This window comes from Pipistrellus hanaki (genome assembly GCF_964339955.1).
Source record: "Pipistrellus hanaki genome assembly, chromosome: 2".
NCBI classification, from domain to species: Eukaryota; Metazoa; Chordata; class Mammalia; order Chiroptera; family Vespertilionidae; genus Pipistrellus; species Pipistrellus hanaki.
The window spans coordinates 20,660,777-20,685,250 of record NC_140504.1 but is presented as its reverse complement, the minus strand read 5'-3'; the positions used below and the strand labels follow the sequence as shown (position 1 = coordinate 20,685,250).

Genomic DNA, 24,474 nt, shown 5'->3' with positions numbered 1-24,474 from the left:
CACCTTTATTTCCCTCTCTTCCCCAGGGCAAAGAGGATCTGCTTTGAAAGGTTAAAACCACCCGAATGTGGTAAGACACAGTACCCCAACATCATCATATTTTTTCTTGGAAAACTGAACAAACTGATACTCTATTTGCTAATCAGGAAATGGAAGCACAGAGAACTTAGGAGATAAGCATAGGGATGATCCATTCCAAAAAGACCAACTCCTACAAAGTACATGCTAATCCCAAATGGAATAACTCATAGGTCCACTGATTTCCATCTCACAATTGATTTGTAGTCAAACCTACGGGGGAAGTCGGTTTGGGGAGTACTGTAAGTTATAACAGCTGCCCTGACGTGAGACTAACAAAGAGCTACCAAGGAGATGACTCATCACTGGAGTACATGACCTTCACTGGAGTACATGAAGTACACAAACACTTCAGGAGAATAAGTGGTAATAAATGTGTCATAAGTTGACTCTCTGGCCTGCCTGCATGATGTCAAGGACTTTTCAGTATTTCTTACAAAACATCCAAGTTTTCCCCACCAACTTCTTAACAGCAAATCCCTGCTCAGAGTTCACCAACCTCCACACCCTTGCCTCCAGGGGAGCTCTCCAAGAACAAGCAAAGGGAAGCCAAGGGGTAAGAGGCTGAGCAGGAGGCATTCCAGAAATCTCAGGCAGCTTGTAGACAACTTACAGCTGTTCTTTGCTATCACTGTGATCAAAATGTAAGTGACATTATTTCATTTAGCCCATAGCTCATTCTCTATTGCTTTGTCTCCTTCAGTTCTCATCACATGCAATGTTCTTCCTATAAATGCAAATTCTATTTCTAACTCAGGATTCTGTTTAACTCCCTCCTGTATCCTCAAAGTTCTTTGAAAAACACTACCTGCTACCTTCCTCCCTTCTGAACACTAATACCACTTTCCTCAAACTCAAAAACATTCATGTGCATACCCTTCAGACATGTTTGTATTTGCTTTTACAAAAACCACAGCACTGAGTCTTTCACATAATAAAGCCATCATTGCCTAGGTCAGTATGCACCATTTAATGGTGCTTCAGCCATTAAAACCGGTTTGGCTCAGTGGATAAGAGCGTCAGCCTGTGGACTGAAAGGTCCCAGGTTCGATTCCGGTCAAGGGCATGTACCTTGGCTGTGGGCACATCCCCAGTAGGGAGTGTGCAGAAGGCAGCTGGTTGATGTTTCTCTCCCATTGGTGTTTCTAACTCTATCCCTCTCCCTTTCCCTGTAAAAAAAATCAATAAAATATATTTAATGGTGCTTCATATTTCTATAGACACATGATACGATGTACTTGACTAATCTTCCTCTTCTTATAAACGTGAGAGGTTTCCTATTGTATTTTAGGCTATTATAAGCCATCGTGCAAAGAAGATAGTTTCTTAAAATATATAAAAATGTGTATCCGTCTGATAGTTTCCTTAAGATAAACTATTAGAAATGGAATTGCTAAGCCAAAGCCTATAACTCTACCCCTTTTAGGTCTTCTTATTCACATTTCCAATTCATCCTTCAAAAAAGTTACTCCAATTTACTCATTTTATTTATGCATAATTAAAAAAAAATATTTATTTGGTGCTGGACACTATCGACGCAATCATTATTAACATCAATAGACACAGTTCTTGCCCTCAAGGAGCTTACAATCTAAAGGAAGAGATAGAAACCCACACCATCACAAATTCCTCATTATAGGCTCAGGTAAATTAAGAAACAAAAATATAGGATTTTTCCAAGACCACAGGGATTAGTTCCCATAGGAATAACTAGTTCCCATAAGTTCTGAGCTGAGGCTAAGATGGTTGGAAATCAGGTGAAACCAGGTCATAGAGAATCCTGGACAAAATATTCTAAGCAAAGGGAGCGTGGGCAAAGCCCCCGAGAAGGGACGGAATCAGATTCAATAGAAAACAATGTAAGCAGCACAGGACACAGGGCACAGAGGCAGTGGGAAGATGAGGGAGGGCCAGACCACAGCCCTCTGGCAGCAGAAGCAGCTGACCTCCTGCACCCTCCCTAACTGTGAGGCCAGTATTCACTTGCCAGGGGCTAGATCAAGCAAAGGGGCAGTCAAGCCCACAGAACCAACAACTGAATAATGGCACAATACACTGTAAATCAGAAACATGGATGAAAGTAAACTTATCCTGAAAAGAAATGCACTTTCAATCTGTCCCAGAAACTTTAGGCATACAATATTATGCCATGTACTTTAAACAATGTAATCAGCTAAATTAATTAGTTTAGTAGTTGTTGTCTTAACTGTGTGCCCATAGATACCAAAACACATGAAAAAGTTCTTGACTTTAATATGCTAGGACTAATAAGTCAACTACAAAGTATTTAAATCTGTCAGAAACATTTCCTATCCACATTTTATTTAATGTGAAAAACATAAATGTCACTTTAAGGTCCTACACTGGAGAAAAAGCTAATCTCCATAATCTTTCAATGAATAATTAGGTAATTTTCTTTATTCTAACACAGATTTTCTTATAATCTTCCACATACATAAGAGTTAAAATCAGTGGTTTAAGATTTTTTTTAACTCAAAAGTTAGAAGACATCATGTAGATTCCTTCTACAATGTTTTTATTTATCCATGTAGAAATGGAATTACCATCATTTAAAGGACACTTTCAGTAATTAATGAGACTATATTAAAAAACTGTACAGAAAGCTCATCCACAAAGTTATATCCCTAAGTAATAAAGTTGCTCAGTAACAGAGAGAGAGAGAGAAAGAGAAGCTCAAAAGGGTCACCGCTCGGCAACCTGTCCCATAAGTAAAACGAGCAAAACACAATCTATTTGTGAAAATGAAGAGACTTCATCGAGTATCTTTCAAACAGTCCCTATTACAAAAGGTAATGACTATTCAAGTGCTGTAGATTATAATAAAACATCCCTTCTAAACCCTCAAAAGCTTTAAAAAAATATATTTTGCTTTAAGATAAAGAAAAGGCCATATCTCTAAGATATACTTTGTGAAAATGATCTCAATATAAATCCAATGATCTCCATTATTTACTGTCCTTAATGAAATTCACTTGCAAGTCCCAGAGCAATTTCCAAAACTTCACTGTTGATTAGGCTATTCTGAAGTGAAATTCTTCAGCAACACACAAAAGACAGAGAGTAAAATAGTCCTCACAAATATACTTAGAAATAGGTGTACTTGAAATATAAATATAACTTTCCAGACCATTATTTTTTCTATTGACTAAACTCTATATAATTTTCTAATGGAGGTTTTCAGATCAATGATGTGTGCAGCCCACTGTCATGACCCAGTCATTTAAACTTCTCATCTGCAAAACAGAATGCAATATATTATCAACAAGGGGAGAAAAAAAACACGAAGCCCCATCTGACTTACAGAATAAAAACCATAAGCATTACAAAACACATAGCACCAAATATTGAGAGTCCATATTTTGCTGAATAATCTTTTAACTCCTCATGATTGTAAAAGTAACACAGGATCAATTTAGAAAATAAAAAAAAGCGAAGAGAAAAATGATCTCTTATAACCCTATCATTCAAATAGAACTGTTAATATTTGGGGGCTTTTCTTTCATTTTTTCCTATTTTCATATTTTTCTATTATATACAAATAATAGGTGTAAGTAATGCTTGCATACTTTAAAAAAATAGATATTTGCATCTTTATCTTTTGCTTACTTAACATATAGCATGTTAAATATCTGACTTTAAAAAGTCCTTCTAAAACATTATTTTAAAAACATACTATATGGGTGTATAATATATTTAACCATTTCCCTATTATGGGACATTGGGATATTTCCAATTTTTTTACATAATAAACAGACTGTTGTAAATATATTTAAAACTCACAACACTTCTGGTTATTTTCTTAAAATGTGTTTCTATAATATAAATGGAATTACTATGTTAAAAGATAATTTGACATGACCAAGAATCACCCCCAGAACTAAATAGCCTTGTTCTACCAGATTTTAACTTATTCAAAATTCACAAAACTTACAATTAAATGGTATATATTTAAAAATAAATTTTTAAAGTGAAAAAATTAAGTATCAGAAATAATAGGAAATAGAATCACTATTATGTTATAGCAATAGTGTATAATATACACTATTATGTTGTACAAATAATAGGAAATAGAATCACCATTATGTTGTAGCATGTAGAATCGCTATTAGATGGTAGCATATACTCATGAAAAAAATTAATTTAACTTAAAACACACTATAAACTTTAATTTGTTCCAAATGAATCAAAGAACACAAAATAGCATGTTGGCACCAAGAAAAAATGAAAAATGATCTCAACTAGTTAAGAAAAAGAAAGCATCAGAGAGAATTGAAGGCTGAGCTCAACAGAGGAACTTAGGACAAAGGCCTTTGCTCCAATAAATTACGAATACTAAACATCTGTCCATCTCTCCGAAGGCAATTTAAAGCCAAATTCTCCCACCCTGCCCTCATTTTAGACTTTGATACCCGCCTTTTAAAATTTTCTGACACAAACAAGAACGTTGTTATAGTTCCAGAGATGAGCATTAGCTCTTGAAACACAAAAAAAACACTAATTTCTTTTTTTAAAAAATACATATATCAAAAAAAAATCCAATTCTAATATCTTGAAATACAATGCTAATGTCCAAGATTTTCAAAATAAAGACTTTTCTCTTTTTCAATACTTACTCAGCATGAGAAAATTTCATTTCTTCCCTTTGTCTTGCAGAATAATTTAGGTTCCCACCTAAAACACAAATAAGCATAGAATTTTTTTCAATGTAACTATTATAAAAATTCAAACATGCACGCAAGCTCAAGCACACACACATATACATTTGCACTGATATATTATGAGAGATGAGAAAGAAATAGTTTATCTCTTGGAACCGTTCCAAGGGAAAATGTTTATTTTTAAATTGATATAGGAAACATCAAAATCTTATAAAGAACATACACACAAAGCACAAATACATGTAGTTCACATATATTCAGAAAAGAAAAAAATCTGCAATTTCTCATTCTCTATCAAACACTTTCAACCATAAAATGAAAATTTCAGCTGAAAATTGTTTACTTTTTTTTTTTTTAAATATAAGACAATAACACAGGAAGGACTTTAGGTTCTAAAAATACTTCTTTATGGCCCAGGTGATGTGGCTCAGTAATTAAGCATTGAAACATTTCCCTCTCTCTCTAAAATAAATAAAGAACATATTTTTAAAAAATGCATCTTTATGTTAATATAAAAACAACATCTAGCCCGGTCTGCATGGCTCAATGGTTGGGCGTTGACCTATGAACCAGGAGGTCATAGTTCAATTCCCGGTCAGAGCACATGCACAGGCTGCAGGCTCAATCCCCAGTGTGGGTGTGCAGGAGGCAGCCAATCAATGACACTCTCTCATCATTGATGATTCTATCTTACTCTCCCTCTCCCTTCCTCTCTGAAATCAATAAAAATATATAATTTTTTAAATCTAACATTTTCTAAAACTTACACTGAACAGGCCAGAAAGAACATGACAACAATTTTAATGAACGTGAAGGTCCAGAATACATAATCCTATATTAAAAAAAAGCATAATGTGCTAAGTGTCGACAGATCAGTTGACCGTTTGGTTGACTGTTCAACCAGTCGCTATGACGCACACTGACCATCACATCATGGACAGAAGCTCCAGTAGGTTAGCTTGCTGCTGGGGTCTGGCCAATCGGGACTGGACGAGAGGCCAGAAACCTCCCCCGGTCCCTCCCTGGCCAGCCATCCCCAATCCACCTCTATAGGACTGGAAGGGACAGCCCCGAATGGCCCCGATCACCAGCCAGGCCAAGGGACCCCACCAGTGGTGCACTGGGCCTCAGTTATATACTGAAATGTTTCCATCACTATGGACAGAATGTCGTTATACTTGAGCTAAAGCACTCACTGGCTTCTAGAGAGGCATGCAGACTACCCAGTGACCCTACAAGATTATCTATCATGGTTTAAGAAGAAAATGCCTGAACTTCTACTTACCTTGGGCACGGTTCACCAAATAGAGTAAGACCACAGCTAAAAGTGACACTGGAAGTGAAAAAAAAAATAGGACCCTTAAAAGACGTGTAGTTTTTCCCAATGATTCCTATGTAATCATAATTACAAAGTAAAATTAGACAAATCAAATAAATCTTTATTAACTGGCATTTAAAAGTAAAATCACTATTTACATTTTTCTCCTGAAAGCACTAAAAATAACTCACACACCATTTTCTCCAGGGACTGCCTGAGTTCAGGGATGGCAAGGCCAGAAACGGAGAAGCAGACACCCACAGAGAGGGGACGGACCCACTCGTGGGCCATCCCTGCCCCTCTTTCCTCTCACTTATAAGTGCTGGTCCTTCCCAGCACTTCCCCAAGACTCCTGCCAGCCCCTAGACTATTTTTTTACAGAGAGACAAACAGAAGTAATCCTTTTTTTTTTTTTTTTTTTTTTGGGGGGGGGGGTGGGGGTGGGGGGGGAGGAGAATAGATCTGAAAATGCCATGTCCATTTTACAAATTAATCAAACATTAGGGTGTGGTCATGAGACTCCCAGAAGCCCAGAGTCAGTTCAGACCTCAGAAAGTCAGATGCCTGGCTTTTTACCTTAACAGGTGAGGCCCACTTAATTTACTTAAAATTAACAGGGCAACAAAAACATTTTAAAATCATGTGCTATTTGGGAACCAAATAATATGAAACTGCAGCTTGAAATTAAACCATATGTTGTAGCATTAAAAGTAGACAAAAATAGCCCTCGCTGGTTTGACTCAGTGGATAGAGCATCTGTTTGTGGACTGAAGGGTCCTAACATTCAATTCCGGTCAAGGGCACATGCCCAGTTTGTGGGCGCGATCTCCAGTAGGGAACGAGCAGAAGGCAGCCAATCAATGATTCTCTCTCATCATTGATGTTTCTATTTCTCCATCCCTCTCCCTTCCTCCCTGAAATCAATAAAAAGATATTTTTTTTAAAATAGACAAAAACACTTTCATGACTGTTTTTTAAACTCTTAAATAACTCACTTTTTTAAAACAAATAAAGCTTTTTTTTTTTTTATTTGGTGTGCTTATTTCTAAAATATGAGATAAAATGTATGCAGGCTGTTCATAAGCAGTTTCTACAAACATCATACTTCAATTATAGAGAGTCATTATTCCCTGTAAATGAAAATGAAGCCTCATATCTTCACTGGGATTTGACATTTTAAATACATGTTTGATCAAAGTATAAAGGGCATCTTAATATATTATATGGGAATTTTTTTCAGATGAACACAATTTGTGTATGGTGAAGACAATCAAAGCAAAAATGCTGGTTTATTTTTACAGTTTTCAACTGTATTCTAACACATCCTATTTTTAACCAACAAATCATTACACATAAAAATTACATAAAAGGACTAAGAATAAAAATAAAACTGCCTGATCAATTAACCCTGAGCACACCTAAATCACACATATATCCACACATTCACACCTAGGACCCTTCAAATGGTTCTACTTTAAAGGAGAAAATGTTGGTTTTTTAATGTAAATATTTAAAACAGAAGATAACACCTATTCCACTGCTGCCTTTAAGAATAGGAATCTCCTGTTAAAAGGGCCTGTGAATCTTCAGAGAAGTATTATACAAAGTCACCAGCTGGGAAGCTCTCTGAAATCATTAAAAATATAAAATGCACAGGCTAAGAATCAGGCAAATCTGAGAGCTACATCTTAGATATTTAAAAGAAGGGCAAACAGAAAGTAACAATAACACCTAAAAGCACAAATAAGAACATTATGCTACATATTAAAAGAAACTAAACAAATGTTGCCACATGGCACACTTACAAGACACGCAGGCAATGAAGAAAACTTCTAAAAACAAATATCCCCGAGTATCCAGGATCATGCCAGCAAGGATGGAAATGATCGCCAGCCCAAGATTCTGAATGGACTGCATGCTGCAATCGAAGAAATACAAAAACACATTTTAATTTCAAAAGTCTTCATAGAGGAACAATTCACTACAAATATCAGTATCTACAAACATAGTATTAGTGTTGAGACATTTTCAACCGGAGATTTTTTTAAAATTCTATGACTGTTTCCTCTACTAGACTTCATGCTCAAAGGTAGGGGTGCTTGCCTTATTAAGTGCACTATGAACTCAAAACCAAGTGAATACCAACTTCCTGCGGCCTTTTGGGTCAGAAACCAGAACTCAACTTCTGAGAAACCCTCAGATAAACAGGCAGTGGGAGGATAACGGCAGCAATTACCTCTATGGGTTAGCTTAACTCCAGCTCCCTTGCTGGAGCATTTTCGTTGCTCCAAGCTGAGCAAAAACAGATTAACTGAATTTTCTAGTTATTTCCAGGTTTAGAGCTGTCCCAGAAGCCTACAGATGACTAGATTCAGGAGACCTGGAGTTTCATATAATAATAAGTTGGTACAGCAGAGAGAGACATTGCATAATTCCCGGTACAAATACTTACAAGCCATATGCAGTTCCCAGTTGATGTTCAGGAACTACAAACGCCACCATTGGCCACAATGCACAGGCAAGCAATGAATAGGAGAGTCCCAGGAGACTCTATAGAAAGTAATACAGAAAAGGGTAAGTCTTATACTCACCAAAGTGACTTTCCTTTGATGCAGATTAGCAAGAGTGACATATTAGCTAACATATGAATCTTCATGCAAATGTTATTGTAATCAGGTTAAAACTCATGTTTAATCCAAAAATGTCCTGGCCCTCCCTTACAAGTATCCCTCTAGTGCACATGTGTCAAACACAAGGCCCGCGGGCGAAATCCAGCCCGCCAGGCCTTGCAATGTGGCCCGCACCGCGCTGTCATCACTGCACTCCACTGTCAGTTTATGACATTGTCAGTTTATGACTGTTCAGTAAACCATTCGGCCTGTGATTTAGGCTGGATTTTAGATTTTGGCCCCTTCTCTGATTGAGTTCGACACCCCTACTCTAGTGAAAAAATACATGCACATTGTCTTAATAACATTATTTATATGTATATATAAGTACCTGGGCCCAGGATACAGTCAAGAACCAATGCCCTAACTGGTTTTGCTCAGTGGATAGAGCATCGACCTGTGGACTGAGGGGTCCCAGGTTCAATTCCGGTCAAAGGCATGTACCTTGGTTGTGGGCACATCTCCAGTAGGGGGGTGTGCAAGAGGCAGCTGATAGATGTTTCTAACTCTCTCTCTCTCCCTTCCTCTCTGTAAAAAATAAATAAATAAAATATAAAAACAACAACAAAAAAAGAACCACTGCTTAAAAAGAAAGAAAGAAAGAAAGAAAGAAAGAAAGAAAGAAAGAAAGAAAGAAAAGAACCAAGAAAGAAAACAAAGCTAATTTGTAAAAAATTATTGCCAATATTTTAGGCAAGCTAATTTTCCAATATTTATTAGGAATCACAAGTTAAACAACCAAGGCAGCATCATTTTTATTCAATTAAAAAGGGAACTTCATCATTTAAATTTAAGTTAAGAGTTATACTTACCATGTGAGCAAAGATTAAAATAATGCCAATATCCAACAATGACAAGAACACTAAAAGCAAATACATTCTTATATCACTGATAGAGCTCTACTGAATATCTACTAAGATGTTAACTGTGCAAAGCCTCTACCGTAGCATTTCTACGTCTAAGAACCTGTCCTACAGAATTCTCACCTAGTGCACAAAGACAAAAGTAGGTTTACAGTTGTGAGCACACGAAACAGAGTTTGCTCTTGTATTACTAATTATTGTATTATTTTCCTTAAGAACTGTAATCCAACTTTTGCCCCACCCTATACATGTTCAAGATATTCTTTTATTAACAGGAAAGAAAAACAGCACTTCAGCTCGTGGTCTTAAAAATGACACTCTGAAGAACAAGCACAAAAATTCAATGAATTACTTATCATTTTTTGACCTACTAAACATCAAAGACAAAAGGATGTGAAATCATGGATATTGGGCCAATGGTTTGGTTTTTTGTTGTGTGTTTTTTTTGTTTGTTTGTTTTTTTTGTCACCTATGATGGAAGGACAACTTTTCATGAAATACAGAAAAATAAATGGAACTACCCGAGTTTCCCTGAAAATAAGACATCCTCTGAAAATAAAGACCTAGCGCGTGGAAAGATAAGACATCCCCTGAAAATAAGACCTAGCGCAACTTTGGGAGAAAAAATTAATATAAGACACTGTCTTATTTTCGGGGAAACAGGGTAGTAAGCATTTTGGTTTTCAAGACTATTTTATTTCAGATACTATTTTGGCATTGAGGTTACTCTATTAAATAAGTCAAATGAAATTAAAAATGCCCAATGCACTAATAATTAATATTTATGCACTTTAAAAATAGTTATTTTGTAGACACTGAAATCAACTCATTGTTTTCCTTACTGTCACAAAGCACTGCTATCAGAGGAGCTGAGGGCTCCTGACATGCAATTTATAGGGTCCTCCCTGAAGCCCTGCCTCACCCCCACTCCCCCCGGGTGTGAACAGTCACATTACCATAGCAATCCAAGGGTTCCACAGCGTGAAGGCCAGCAGCATGTGGGAAGCAAGGGTGGTCACCACTGCACACAGGACCCAGATGATGTTCTTTCCTGTTTTATCTACCATGAGCCCAAATATTGGGGACATGGGAGCTGATATGACATATACAATACTGCCCAGAGAATAGAAAAGATATTATTTAATGAAATGTATCCCAGCCACCAAAAAAAAAAGAAAAAGAAATCCAAGTCCCTAAATCCATTAGGCAAAGCAAACCCTAGCACATTTAGTTTAACAGTCGTCTAAAATGGTCATTGGTAAATAGGAATATAAAGATATAAAGAGTGGTCCAAAGCTTCTTTGGTTTTTCCATTAATGCAAGATGGCCACTTAGGATCAAGTCCCAATTTAATTTGGATTTCACACTGTGGATGTTACATCACATATGTCTTATAACATTTGGTTATAATGAAAGACCCACACTAGGCACACAATAAGCACTTAGAGAATTAACGAAATACCTGTTAATAGCACTTGCTGCCTGGGAAGAAAATCCAAATTTCTCCATAAAGAACACTCTAAAATACAGAGAAAGAGAGAAATAAGCACTTTAGAGAGAACTACTCTGTTTTCTGTTTTGTTTAATAAAGGCAGAACAAAAACTGAATACAAATAATTCTAAGCTTAGTCAACTTTTCCTTCTTGATACTATTTTCCCACCTTATTTGAAATTATTCACATTCAAGTAACTGGCTAAAACTTTAGTGTTTATATAAATATTTCACTAACTAAATAAAATATACTGATGCCTATTTTTTCTCCTGCAAACAGTACACACACGTTCAGAAAACCCAATGCACTACCACGGGGAATTAAGAGAGCTCCTTTTCCATAAAAGCAATATGTCTGGGTTTTTTGCTACATAATGTATAGAGTTCTTGTCTCAAATTATTCAGAATTGCAGCCTGAATTTTAAGGTTTTTATTACAAATACACACCCCCCATAAACACATTTTCCCTCACACACTGTTCTGTTTAGACAGCTGCCAAAGAAAAGAGACAGAGAAGTAGAAGATAAAGCAAGAAAAATTTGATATGAATCCTGAATTTGAATGTGGAGGAATTCCAGTCCTAATAAAAATATGTCCAATCACTATAAGCCAATATGCTCTCTCTATTCTCTCAAAGAGGCTTCCTAACCAAGGAATAAAGAGGAAATTTCAAAAAATACTAACCTAAAATCAAGCAGTAAAATAAACCAATATTTTGAATAAAAAACTGTTATTAGGTATTTCTTCAAATAATATTAAAAATATTATAAAACAATATATTAAACAATACTAAAACTTAAGCTAAGAAAATCAGTTGTATCGCAGGATATGAAACAATTCCTGTGTATATATATAAACTATAAGTAGAGAAGCAAGATTAACAGCTAAAACAATTCCATTTGTGTGATTGAAGTCTCATTATAATTTAGTCAACAGAAGTGGAATGCTAGAGAATACTCACTTCCCCAGTCCAATGAAAGGGAACACTGCCACATAATAGCAGACACAGATGATAAATATGAGCCACAAGGGCAAGGAGAAGTCCTTCACATCAGTTAGCTTAATAACTTCACCTTAGACAAGAAAGGGAAGAGCCATCAGTATAATTTTACTTAACAAGTCAAGATTATTTTTCATTTATCATGTGATGAACCTTTGCAATTCAGTTGAAAGACACTAACTAAAAAAGACATTAGAAAAAGCAAAACCTAAGATTAGTATCTACCTACCAAATGATGAGGAACGCACATCATTTTGCAAATACACATAGAAGGGGGAACATGTACCCCAAAATTTAAATAAACAGAAATAGATTTCAAAATAAGAGATCAAATAAACCTCACTAGGTTTTACAACACTGCATTGGGAACTTGCATAACTGTACGTTATTTCAAAAAGGCCATAATTCCCCAAAGTCCCACTCTTCTCACACTGAGACTCACCAGTTTTTCCTTGTTCTTTATGAAGAATTCTTTCTGCTCTCTGATCCAAGTAAGCAAGGGCCAAGGCACAAATTAGTGAAAGAATACAGGTTATACCCCCTATAAATTTTAAAAAAAGAGATTTTTAAAAGAGCCAGGCTGAAAGTTTCTTAAAACACATCCCACAGCACATCCCATTAACAGCTGAGAAACTTAGCAAGCAAAGGGGATAGTATTTTGACACATGTAAGAAAAGCCCACAATTACAAGTGAGGACAGAAGGAAGGGAAGAGCACGTGGTAAGCACTGAACAAACAGTAGTGGCTATGACTATATTACTTCCCAAGAGAAGGTTGGAGAATAGATGCAAAATATTAGAACTAACTAGTCCACTCTTCTAATACAGAATACAAATGGAAGAAAGCTGATAGCCAGGCTAGCAAATTAGTCCTACTTTCTTACTTCAGTCTAAGCACCAATTGTTAGTGGATGTCGAGGGCGGGGGGAAGGGAGGGATTATAAAAGCCAAGTCTGATTCTGTGATCACCTCATCTTCCTCCTGATTCCTTCCCCAAGTCCGTCACCCTTGCTCCTAACCTCTGGCAGCCCGAGGGCCCCACCTTCCCACACACAGCTCACTCAGACTCTCTTTCCTCTGCGTATTCAGCATTACTCACTAACGCTGACCTCATATAACTATTGTAAACCAGATAATTAATCAAGTTTGCACTTGTCAAGAATTTTACAAAGAAACTTAGTAGCTTTGGCTGGGTGGCTCAGTTGAGTGTTGTCCACACCATAAAGGTTGCAGGTTCGATTCCCAGTCAGGGCACATTCCTAGGTTTCAGGTTCCACATATGGGAAGCAACTGATCAATGTTTCTCTCACATTAATGTATCTCTCTCTCTCTCTCTCTCTCTCTCTCTCTCTCTCTCTCTCTCAAATCAATAAACATATCCTCAGGTGAGAATTTTTATTAAAAAAAAAAAAAAGTTTAGTAAAATAAATGCATCTTTAACTGGCTGAGATAATATGGTCCAGTTGAAAAACTGCTAAAGTGACAGACAGTAGACATTAGTTCTGTCTCTGCCACTAACAAGCTGAATGATCTTGGGCACAGATCTTAACCTCTGTGGGCTTAAATTTCCCCATCTGTAAAGTAAGAGACTGATTCATAACAGCACAGGCCTTTTCTAGCTCAAAAATTCTTTAACATTCTCAAACTCTCCATCAGAGAGGGAACTAGAAGAAATACTAAAAAGCATTTGTGAGTAGAAAGAGGGTTTAAGTAAGGCAAAGGATCTGAGGAGACGTGGGAGGAGGAGGGGTCCCTAGGATGAGTCTGCTGTTTAGGATTACCACTCCCCTGTCCTCTTTTTACCAGGCTGTATCAAGAAATTCTAAGAAATGAAAGATGGCACATGACATTCACCCCCTCTGTAAGCAGCCCTCTTCACACCGTGGGGCTCAGGTAGACAAACGCACTGCTCAGAAAAGAAGCACGGGTGGCGAGTCCACAGGGCCTCGTTCTCTTCTCAGGGACCCGCCCAGCCCCCAGCACACTGGAGCCTCAGCTAAGAGAACTGAGGGCCAGGAGGAGCCTGTACAGTTTTGGCCCGATACCCGCAATCTTACAGCAAGGAGAACTGAGACACAGAGGTTAGCTTCCTTGTCCAGGGTGACTGACCTGTCAGAGCCAGGACTAGAATCCAGGCTCTGGACCCCCAACTTAGTGAATTTCCCACCACATTGTATCATCTCTACAAAATCTAAGCTCTACATTTCTAAATTCCTGATCGTTTCAGAGTTTTCACATACACGCTCTCAGTTAATCATCAGTCCAATGCTTAAGTAGACAAGAATAGGACAAGATCCTCTTTTTTTTTTTTTTAAGAAAGTAGAAATGAAAACAAAAGCATGAATGCCTCGCTATATCTAATTAGGTCAAAGAACTCAAGAATTGTGCAGGTAGAATTATAACCAACGTGGTCTAACTCTGATTCCAGTGTTCCTTCCTCTCTGCTGTGACACTTCCTATGTCATGTTCAGAAGAGACAGAATGTGGGACATCAGGATTCACTAACCGATCATAAGTGTGATTCCAAGGGTAGTGTGACCAGCAGAACCTAAAGAAGCTTCAACCTTAGAATACAGCCATCCCATGAGGTTCATGTTTACTGTACTTCCCTGAAAGAGAAGGGAGGGAAAATTAACCTTTTATATATTTATATTTATATTTATATTTATATTTATATTTATATTTATATTTATATTTATATTTATATTTATATTTTTGTGTGTGTGTATATATATAGATATGCATTTATTTTGAACAAAAACTAGGATGTGAGGCGGCTTAGAGAATAGATATATAGGACTATGATTAAACAGAGGTGAATTTTTTTTAAACAATAGAAAGGAAAAAACTAACAAACTAAAATAAAACCACTGATGAGACGATTACACACACACAAAAAATGCCAATTTATAGAAAAGGTTAATATTCAAAATAGCAGTTACATTTGTAACTTCCTAGTAGCCAAAACAACAAAAAAATGAAACTCGAGTTACAAAATTTACAGGGAACTGAAGACAAAATAAGCCTTAGCTCAGAGAAAGCACAGCTCTTCCGGGAACGGACATGTGAAAAAGAATTCGTCTTCTGACTGTCCATAAGAAGATGGTAAAAGTTACAGATAACATCCTCATGCGTTTATTCATTCATGTAGCAATTACTGAGCCCTAATTATATGTCCGTCACTGTTCTAGGTGTCAGAAAAACAATTAGGAACAGAACAAAAAAAAATGTTTAGCTCTCATAGGGCTCTCGTTTTAGTAGGGTGGGTGGAAGAGGTGAACTCGATAGTATATTAAATAGTGCTTTAAAATGCTCGAAAAAAAGGGGGAACATACAAAACAGGGAAGGGGAATATAAAGAGGCAGAGGCCTCACTGAGAATGTGACTTTGGAGTAAAAGCCTGGAGGAAGTTAGCTGAGGACATCTGGGCATAAGGAACAGCCAACCACAGGAAATGAGCCTGTCTGACCAGGAACTCAGAGCAGTCATCATAAGGAAAATGCTGGTGCACAGCAAGGAGGTAGACATTAGCCACAGAGGGCAGGTTTGGAGCAATCGGGAAGAGCTACTTGTGCGTGCAAATGCATCTCTACGTGAACTTGAACTTCATCAAGTTAACTGAAGTCAATGGGCTGCCCCATCAACGCAGTGAGTTTTGATCACTGAAAATAGGCAAGCCGAGCCAGATGACGGTAACATGGGTAAGACATTAGACAATGAAACCTGTTAAGATCCATTATAATGCTCAGATTCTCTGAATTAATGTTTATGTAGCCATGTTAGACTGTTCCTAAGTAAAGTAAGGTTAGAAATGCCTTAATTAAAGTTAGGTACATGCTATACTGTGGTCTAGAGAAATACATTAACAAATCAATACCTAATCTGTCATACACAACACTTCACCCTGTAATCTTTAATAAGAGATCCCTGTGATATTCAATCCTGTAATTCCTATTTGGCTTCACTGGGTTTGTCATACTTACAATTCTAGCCATGCTAAGTTGGAGTCCAAACACCAGGTTCAGTTCTTTGCCTTTAAACCAACTCACAGCATATGTATTCTGGGCAACTGCTAATGACTCCCCACCAATCCTAAAAGTGGGGAAAGGAAGGAAAGTCAAGATTCTAAAGAAAGACCACAGTCAGCAGCAGCAGGTTTAAAGCTCTGACGCCCCTCTAACTGTCCATAAGATGGTAAAAGTTATAGATGGTGGTGTCGCTGCCTCCTCCCCCAAATCCACCACAGACTATGGTAAATGTAATGCTGTGTGACCCCAAGACCGGGTCATAAAAGATGAATCTGCTTTTCCGTCAAACACTTTCACTTGGAGCCCTAGCCACCTCGGAATAAGTCTAACTACCCTGAGTTCTCCATGCAGTGAGAAAGCCAAGCCATGCTCCATGGAGAGGCCACACGCAGGCACTGCAGCCAGCAGTGCAAGTCTTCAAGCCGTCCCAGCCAGGGGCCAGCCAAGTGAATCAACTAGCTCTCAGATGACTGCAGCCCAGAGCTGCCATGCAGCTTTCCAGCTGAGGCTCCAGCCAGCAGGTGCACAGACAAGCTGCCCATTCTGTACCCTGTCCAATTTCCTGACCCCCAGAGTCCACTGCAGAGCTTTGGGGAATTTGATATGCTGCGATAATAACCAAGACAGCAAGAAAAGAACTCTGGGTTACCATGTCACCATCTATGCGACAAAAATGTTCATGTGTAGCCCTGGCTGGTTTGGCTCAGTGGATAGAGCATCAGCCTGCGAACTGAAGGGTCCCGGGTTTGATTCCGGTCAAGGGCACCTGCCTGGGTTATGGGCTCAATTTCCAGAGGGGAGCATGCAAAGGCAGCTGATCAATTAATTCTCTCTCATCATTGATGTTTCTATCTCTCTCTCTCTTTCCCTTCCTCTCTAAAGTCAATTAAAAATGTATTTATTTTTTAATGTTCATGTGAATAGTGAGCCATGCTTTGTGAAAACACAAAAATTCACTTTTCAGGGGCATACCTTCCATATTCAACGTTCTCCTACTTTCCTTCCGTAAGTTCTACACACTGACCAGCCCCACACCGAGGCCTTCAGCTTCTCTTCCATATCCTAACTCTGAGCCTTCTTCACCACTCCGTCCTAGTTTAAAATCAGTTCCCTTCTCTTCCGCTTATCCAAACCCTACGCTGATATCAACACCCACTTTGTCCGTGGACCCACTTCTGACCACAGTTCCATGTGAATCCCTTTCTATTTTTATATACATTTTGTTTCCTTTTCTCTCCTTTAGAACAGTTTTTGGACTATGTCATATGTCTACATGTCCTTGTTACAAATGAAAATATTAAATGAATTGTGCTTTTAAATCAAAAACTAAGTAAGTTATTTCATCTGGGTTAGGAAGCCCAAGGCTGGACTTAGAATGGGCTTACTGAACAACACTGAAATTCATGAAGGCTCCTGGTATTTTGCTCATTCAAACTTTTTCACCAGGTTCAAAAGGACCTGTGCTTAGCCACTAAGAAACAACAAACTACCAGTGAATCAACAATCTAGAAACTGATGGTCTACACCCCTAGTCGGCAAACTGCGGCTCGAGAGCCACATGCGGCTCTTTGGCCCCTTGAGTTTTAAGCAAAGGCCAGCTTAGGAGTACCCTAATTAAGTTAATAACATTTTACCTACCTATCTAGTTTAAGTTTAAAAAAGTTGGCTCTCAAAAGAAATTTCAATCGTTGTACTATTGATATTTGGCTCTACTGACTAATGAGCTTGCCGACACTGGTCTACACTATCATACTATAAATGAGGTTTAAATCATAGTCTTCAATATATCAGAACATCAAAACACCTAGGAAATACATCATTTCTGGGGAACTATTTAATATTCAAACCCACACAGTTAAATTAACTATGGCTACTCAAAATTATTACTTACTTTGAAGGAAAATTAAGACAACTAATAAACAGTCTTGTGTATATGTGGCTACATTTCAAGGACTTGAAGTAATTCTCCATAAGAGACAATAATATACTTTTATATCCTTAATAAACTGCTTGCTGACCACTAAAACAATATATTAGGTCAAATGAAATTATACATAACTTACCCAAACACAAACCTTCCAAGTTCCATCAGCCAAAAAGCGTTAAATATTCCACCCAAAGCAAAAATAACCTATAATATAGAATATAACATAGAATCAATAAATTCAAGTTAATTCAAGGTATTCTAGAGAAATAAGTAACTTATGATGAATCACAACTTCTACTATAATTTTAGTATTCCTTGTTAGGAAATCTGTGAAATTAAAACATTAATGTTCATCTGTCTCAAGCCTTAAAATGAATTATGCCTTCTACTATATAGGCATTTGTGAGTCTTGCTTAATTCAGTTAGGCCAGTGGTCGGCAAACTGCAGCTCCCGAGCCACATGCAGTTTGAGAGCCGAGGTTTGCCACTCTGTTGACTAATGAGTTTGCCGACCACTGACCTAGACTCTCAATTCCAGTAATTAGAGGCTGTTGTTGTTCCTTGTGATAAAGCCTCTATCTGCAGTTTGCCGACCACTGAGTTAGGCATACATTAAAGACAAATTTGCCAGAATTAGAAAAGAATTCACATCACTATCACTTACTCAATGAATGTTTTCGCCTTCCTTACCTGTCCGATGCAGACAAAGCAGCTAAAAATAATGGTGCCCCATCTGTTGGGAGAGAACATGAGTTAAGAATATGGCAGTCACCACATCTTTCAGTCATGTTTTCTTTGACCCCTCTCTTTTTAAAAGGACAAATATCAACCATGTTGATACAGTTACAAACCTGTTTACTCAAAGATTCTACACTTGGAGCATCTGTTTAATGTTTCCCCAGAGTAATAAAATGCCTGTGTTGGAAGAGTCCTTAACGAGCACAGGAGTAAATGTCCTCCCAAAACCCAAGCCCTCTCTCCACCCTGGTGAAATGGCCCCAAGGCAACGCATGGTCCGTCCTGTCCTGTCAACCTAAGTGAGCAAGGTCTGTGACATACGAAGTGGAATCTATCCTCCTATAGTTTCCAGCTAATTCTATCCCTTTAGATCAAGCAAAATAAATGTAATTCTTCCCTAACTCTTCAAAATGTTTTAAAGTTAGTCCCCAAGTCTAAACACTCAGTTTCTTCAGTTCTTTTCCACCAGACATGGCTGGAAGACCCTTCATCATTTTGCCCTCTGTCTCCTAAAAACATTCTACACCTCTCTTAAAGCCTCCACTAACAACACACCTACAATCAGAAAAATGAGAAGTAACAAAGCTTTTAGTGTGAATCCTTCTATCTAATAAAAGTGATCACAAAGTTCAACCCTAAGAAAAGCAGAAAGCCTCAATAGGGAGAGGCAAATACTACATATGTGCTGGTTACTGTACATCCATCTCAATCCTCATAACCACTTTGCAAGGCAGGAATTATTATCCATATCCTGCCAGTAAGGAAACAGGAGCTCAGAAAGCCAGGAACAGCTCAGAAGAGTTGGAAGTTGAGCAAGTGGCAGTAATGGGATTCGGACCGGGGCCTGCCTGATCCCAAATGGGGGCAATATCTGAGCTACCTTATTTCACGAGTCCCAACCTAGTTTCAGAAACCAATTCCAGAGACATGAAAGTATCTTTAAATAAATACTAATGCAGATTATCACAGCAATACAGAATCTTATTCAGTTCTTTCTAGAAATTTAATTTAGTTCTGTGTTTTCCTAATAACCAGATTTTAGCCACAGGTGAAATATTTTTTTCAAGCTTACCGTATTCCAAATACTCGGTCTATCAAAAAGCCACCCAGGAAACACAAAACTACATTGGGCCAAGAATACCAGGCATACAGCAGCATGAATTTTGTGGTATTCACCTGCATATCCTATATGAAAAAAAAAAAAAAATAACAAAAGAAAAACTATTTTTTCCAAATAGTTAAAATTAGTAACTAACAAATTAAAACTCTTTTTTTTTTTCTTTTTTTTTTTTTTTTTCTGTGTAAGGCAAGAATTTCTTAACCATTTGTAGTCACTTAACTGCTTTGGTTTCTCATCGTAGCTATGGCCTCTGCCTCAGAAAAAGGTCACATCCAGGACCTCTTCGGGTCCATATGCCATTTCACATCCCCCACTATGGAGACCACCTCTGTCTGCATCTGCCTATTTGTCTATCTTCTCACTGTCCTATACTGCCTGCACTGGCGCTCCCCACCACATGGAAAAAATAATCTTAGCCTCCCCCTCCTAACTCGTACCTTCTTTCCCTTTCATTCTAGAATGTGAAGGGCCAATCTATGCATGTCTCCCTGTCCAAAGACAAAGAAAAGAGACCATCAAAATGCACAAGAAATTGGAACTATCAAATTCATTTTTACAAAACCAACATGGACAATCCTCTGCAATTAGCATCCACGTTTTAAAAATAAAATAACAGCAAAACATACTACCAAATCATGTCAGTCAGGTGATTACTCAAAGGAAGAATGAAAGGCAAACAAGTCTAATACTTTTGGTAATACTGAGGAAATAACACATAATTATTTATCTGAGTATGAAACAATATCAAAATGCAAATGAGTGCTATAAATGAATCTTATTCCACCCACAAACTCTCCTTGGTGACTACAGATATCAAAATGGACTCATTGGAGACTGCAGACTAGGCAACCTGAGAGCTAATGAAACCTCAACAAATCCTTCCCTAAAGCAAACAAAGGTGAAAAATCAACTTACCTGTTTAACCTGGGTCTGAAGGGCAGCGGGATTGTCATAGCAAAAATAGCTGCCTAGAAAAAAGAAAGGACAAATATTTTCTAAGTAAAAATACCATCCACAGAAGAGTTTCGACTTGCAATTACTACTCAAATGGTGATTTTTAAATGTTTATACTTGGGGTTCGTGAACTGACACTATGGAAACTTTTTTGAACCTTTTCCCCGTCCATCATTATTTTCTAAGCTGTAGCCAAATAATCCAGAGAACACAAGTCAAATCACTTACAAAGTATTAGCCAGCATATACAACAGTGGTTCCCAACCTTTTTGTGGCCATGCCCCCCACCTAGCATCTCTAAAATTCTGATGTTCCCCTCCCCCCCGGAACATAGAATTTTTATCATTAAAAAAGTGAACTCTTGCCGAAGCCGGTTTGGCTCAGTGGTAGAGCGTCGGTCTGAGGACTGAAGGGTCCCAGGTTCGATTCCGGTCGAGGGCATGTACATTGGTTGCGGGTGCATCCCCAGTAGGGGGTGTGCAAGAGGCAGCTGGTCGATGTTTCTCTCTCATCGACGTTTCTAGCTCTCTATCTCTCTCCCTTTCTCTCTGTTAAAAATCAATAAAATATATTAAAAAAAAAAAGTGAATTCTTATTCACATGGAGGAAGCCTAAAAGGTCATTAACTTGGTCTAAATAAGCTTCCAAAGAACATGGTATCCATGAAAGAGAAAAATAAAAGAACGAAAGGAAGTTGAAGTATTGAAGAAGAAATCATTAAGAAATTGTTTAAAAAAAAACCAACACAATAATATGAAGTGATATGAAAAAATAGCAAATAAAGTTTCAAAACATATAATAGAAAACTAAAATACATAAAAATGTCACAATATATATTTATATACTGTATGTGAGGCCCCTAGAACCATGAGAAATGCAAAAAAATTCACTGTTAGTAACTCATTCTCGAATTGCCCCCCTTAGAAGTCAAATTGCCCCCCTGTGGGGTGTGTGCTCCACGTTGGGAACCACTGATATACAGCAAATATTGGGAATCGGAACCATGAAGTTAATCAACAACTAACTGTCCTTCCATTTTATTTACATGATGCTTCATATACCTATAAGTTTCTTGACATCTTCATGAAGCACTACATTTTCCTTACTTAAATTTATGAAAACACACACTAAAAACTTTGCAAACTTTGTCAGCAGTTAACTGAGATCACCATTTATCTTGAGAGCAGAGGAATGGAATTTAACTGCTCTAGAATTTGAAACAAGAGCTCTAATTCTATAAACAGAATGCTCCAAATATAATAACTTATCAAACACGATGCCAGGAGTGAAGAGGAATAAGAGAGAGTTCTAAAGGATTGAAGACATAAAAATGTCTGTTGACGGATAAGAGAGAAGTGGAGAGAGGTCTGACATTCATTCACTGAGCTTTATTTACTAAAGTACTATAAGTGACAGATTTATAGTAGGCTTCGGGATAACACTGTCTCCATTGTCCCACTCTAAAAGTACATATTAGAAAGTACAAATTCAAGAGAGAAAAAAAAAATGTCATTAGAAGGGTACAGATCTGGCTTTTGAAACGTAGACAACTAGCCATAACTTACCAAAAACGACCTGTCTACTTCAAAAGAGATCATTTTAAGTGTTTTGTGTTCTTTTTGTTGCTAAACCAGCAACTTGAAGTTCCTGCTTTAACCACTATTGTAAGGGGTACCAGCATCATGATTTAAAGTTAACGGATGGGCATCTCTTTCCAAAAAGGGGCTGGCCAGGTTGCTCACAAGGTTGCGGGTTGGATCTCTGCTCAGGGCATATGCAAGAAGCAACCAATGAATGTGTGGAGAGGTGGAACGACAAATCAAAAAATTTTAAAAGGACGGGGGGGGGGGGGAGGGGGGGGGGGGGGAGGAAACACGACTCAAAAAGACTGGGGGGGAAAAACAAAACCCCAAGTATCCTCCATGCCTGTTGATGTATCCCAGCAGTAGAATCAAGTTACCCACCATAATGCTCCAAAACTTGTTGATTACACCGGTTCCTGTGAGCGCCCTGAAGACACACTACTACTTCCATACCAAACTAGGATAGACAATTGAAAAGTTGCTGAATAAGTTAGCTGCTGGAACAAAGGAAGGTGTTTCAAAAATTATCTCAAGAAACTGCCTTCAATCTCACTCATCTAGGGGAAGTGGTGAACAACATAGACGGATGAACAAGAACAGACCCAGAGATAAGGAGCCACGGGTCAGACTGTTGGACCTCAAAGGGAGGGTGGGGATAAAAGGGAGAGATCAATCAAAGGACTTATGTGCATACATATGAGTATAGGGGGGTGAGGGATTGGAATGGGGGATTGAGGACAAATATGAAATTAAAATAAAAAAAAGAAAAAGAAAAGAAACTGCTTCAGATTTCCTAAGTGAAACCAACCATCGCCAAAACCACAAGTCCCATCCAGCACGACTGCTTTCGCAGGGGCCGGGCGGAGAGGAAGAGCACAGCTCCTCGCTGAAGCTCTCGGAAAGCCACAGTCGATTTCCAAAAGCCGGAGAGAAACGTATGACACTACCAACGAAGTTGCTGATTTCTTAAAAAGCCTTTTCCATGCGGAGGGAAGAGAGGTGGTTCAAACTTTCTGAACCGAGCGCCAGAAGAGGAAACTTGGTCTAGAGATCCCTTCGGGTGGGCGGCGCGGGGAGCGAGATGCTAGGAGCCAGGGAGCAGCGAGGGCACAACTCGCCCAGCGCAGCCCCCGGGCCCCACCTTTGGTCGCCACAGGTTTGAATGGGGCCGCGAAGGGGAAAGGGGGGAGGCCCGGGAGCGGGCGGGCAGCTCACCGAAGCCGAGGAAGCACATCAGCAGCAGCACCAGCAGCCGGTGCGCCAGGCGCCTGGGGTCGCAGAGCGCGGGCAGCGGCCCGGGGTCGGCGGCGGCGGCATCGCTACCGGCCTCGCCGGGGCCGCCGGCCAGGAGCCCCCGCGCTTCCTCCTCCTCCTCCTCCATGGCGCCCGCGGGAGACCAAGAAGCGAGAGCAGCGGCAATACCAGTACCTCCTCACGGGATCGCCCAGAACAGAGCCCTGACGAGACCGAGGGCACGTGACCGCGGTCGCTCACGTGACGCCGCAGAAGTCACGCGGGGCTGCGCTCACGTGATCGCCGGTGGGCGGGGCTGGCGGGGAAGCCCAAGAGGCGGGGCTTGGGCATGTTCTTTGGCTGGGCAACCTGTGTGTCTGTGGGCTGAGGTCCCTTGGGCATCCACCCTCTCCCTGCCCCAAAGAGAGTGCCTCCCATCCATCCATACATGCCACTCTCCTGCAGCATTGCTCCCCGCAGACCCCTTTTGTATTATTTTTCTTCTCCATTTTTATTAAGGTATTATATGTGTACATATCTTGCCATTGCCCTCCCCCCACCCCACTCCCATACATGCCCTCACCTCCCAGAGTTTTGTGTCCATTGGTTATGCTTATATGCATGCATACAAGTCCTTCAGTTGATGTGTTATCTCCCCCACCTCTCCCTAACCTTCCCGCTGTAATTTGAGTGTCTGTTTGATGCTTTACTGACTCTGTATCTATCTTTTTGTTCATCGGTTTATAATGTTCTTTATTGTCTACAAATGATTGAGATCATGTGGAATCTTTCT

The 24,474-nt window shown here is 38.9% G+C and overlaps 1 protein-coding gene and 1 long non-coding RNA gene across 3 annotated transcripts in view; one reads left to right on the top strand and one right to left on the bottom strand.

The window, feature by feature from the left end:
• The window catches only part of LOC311618477, a 384,318-nt gene that overhangs the window by 15,532 nt on the left and 344,312 nt on the right, over window positions 1–24,474 (top strand). The window lies entirely within an intron of this gene.
• On the bottom strand, window positions 1,579–23,945 carry MFSD1 (major facilitator superfamily domain containing 1; the record flags this gene model as incomplete). 2 transcript variants are annotated; one of them, XM_084876029.1, is made up of 16 exons in its annotated part: window positions 23,664–23,945; window positions 20,827–20,879; window positions 19,864–19,976; window positions 18,744–18,786; window positions 18,190–18,257; window positions 16,082–16,190; window positions 14,605–14,707; window positions 12,542–12,640; window positions 12,061–12,172; window positions 11,070–11,126; window positions 10,564–10,720; window positions 8,528–8,625; window positions 7,881–7,993; window positions 6,043–6,090; window positions 4,713–4,770; window positions 1,579–3,332 (listed from the first exon to the last, which is right to left on the bottom strand). In XM_084876029.1, the coding sequence occupies exons 1-16, from the start codon at window positions 23,827–23,829 to the stop codon at window positions 3,329–3,331; spliced, it is 1,401 nt and encodes a 466-aa protein (XP_084732155.1). In that variant the 5' UTR covers window positions 23,830–23,945. The 2 variants fall into 2 exon arrangements, with proteins under 2 accessions (XP_084732155.1, XP_084732156.1); XM_084876030.1 differs by lacking the exon at window positions 1,579–3,332 and having other exon boundaries at window positions 4,709–4,770.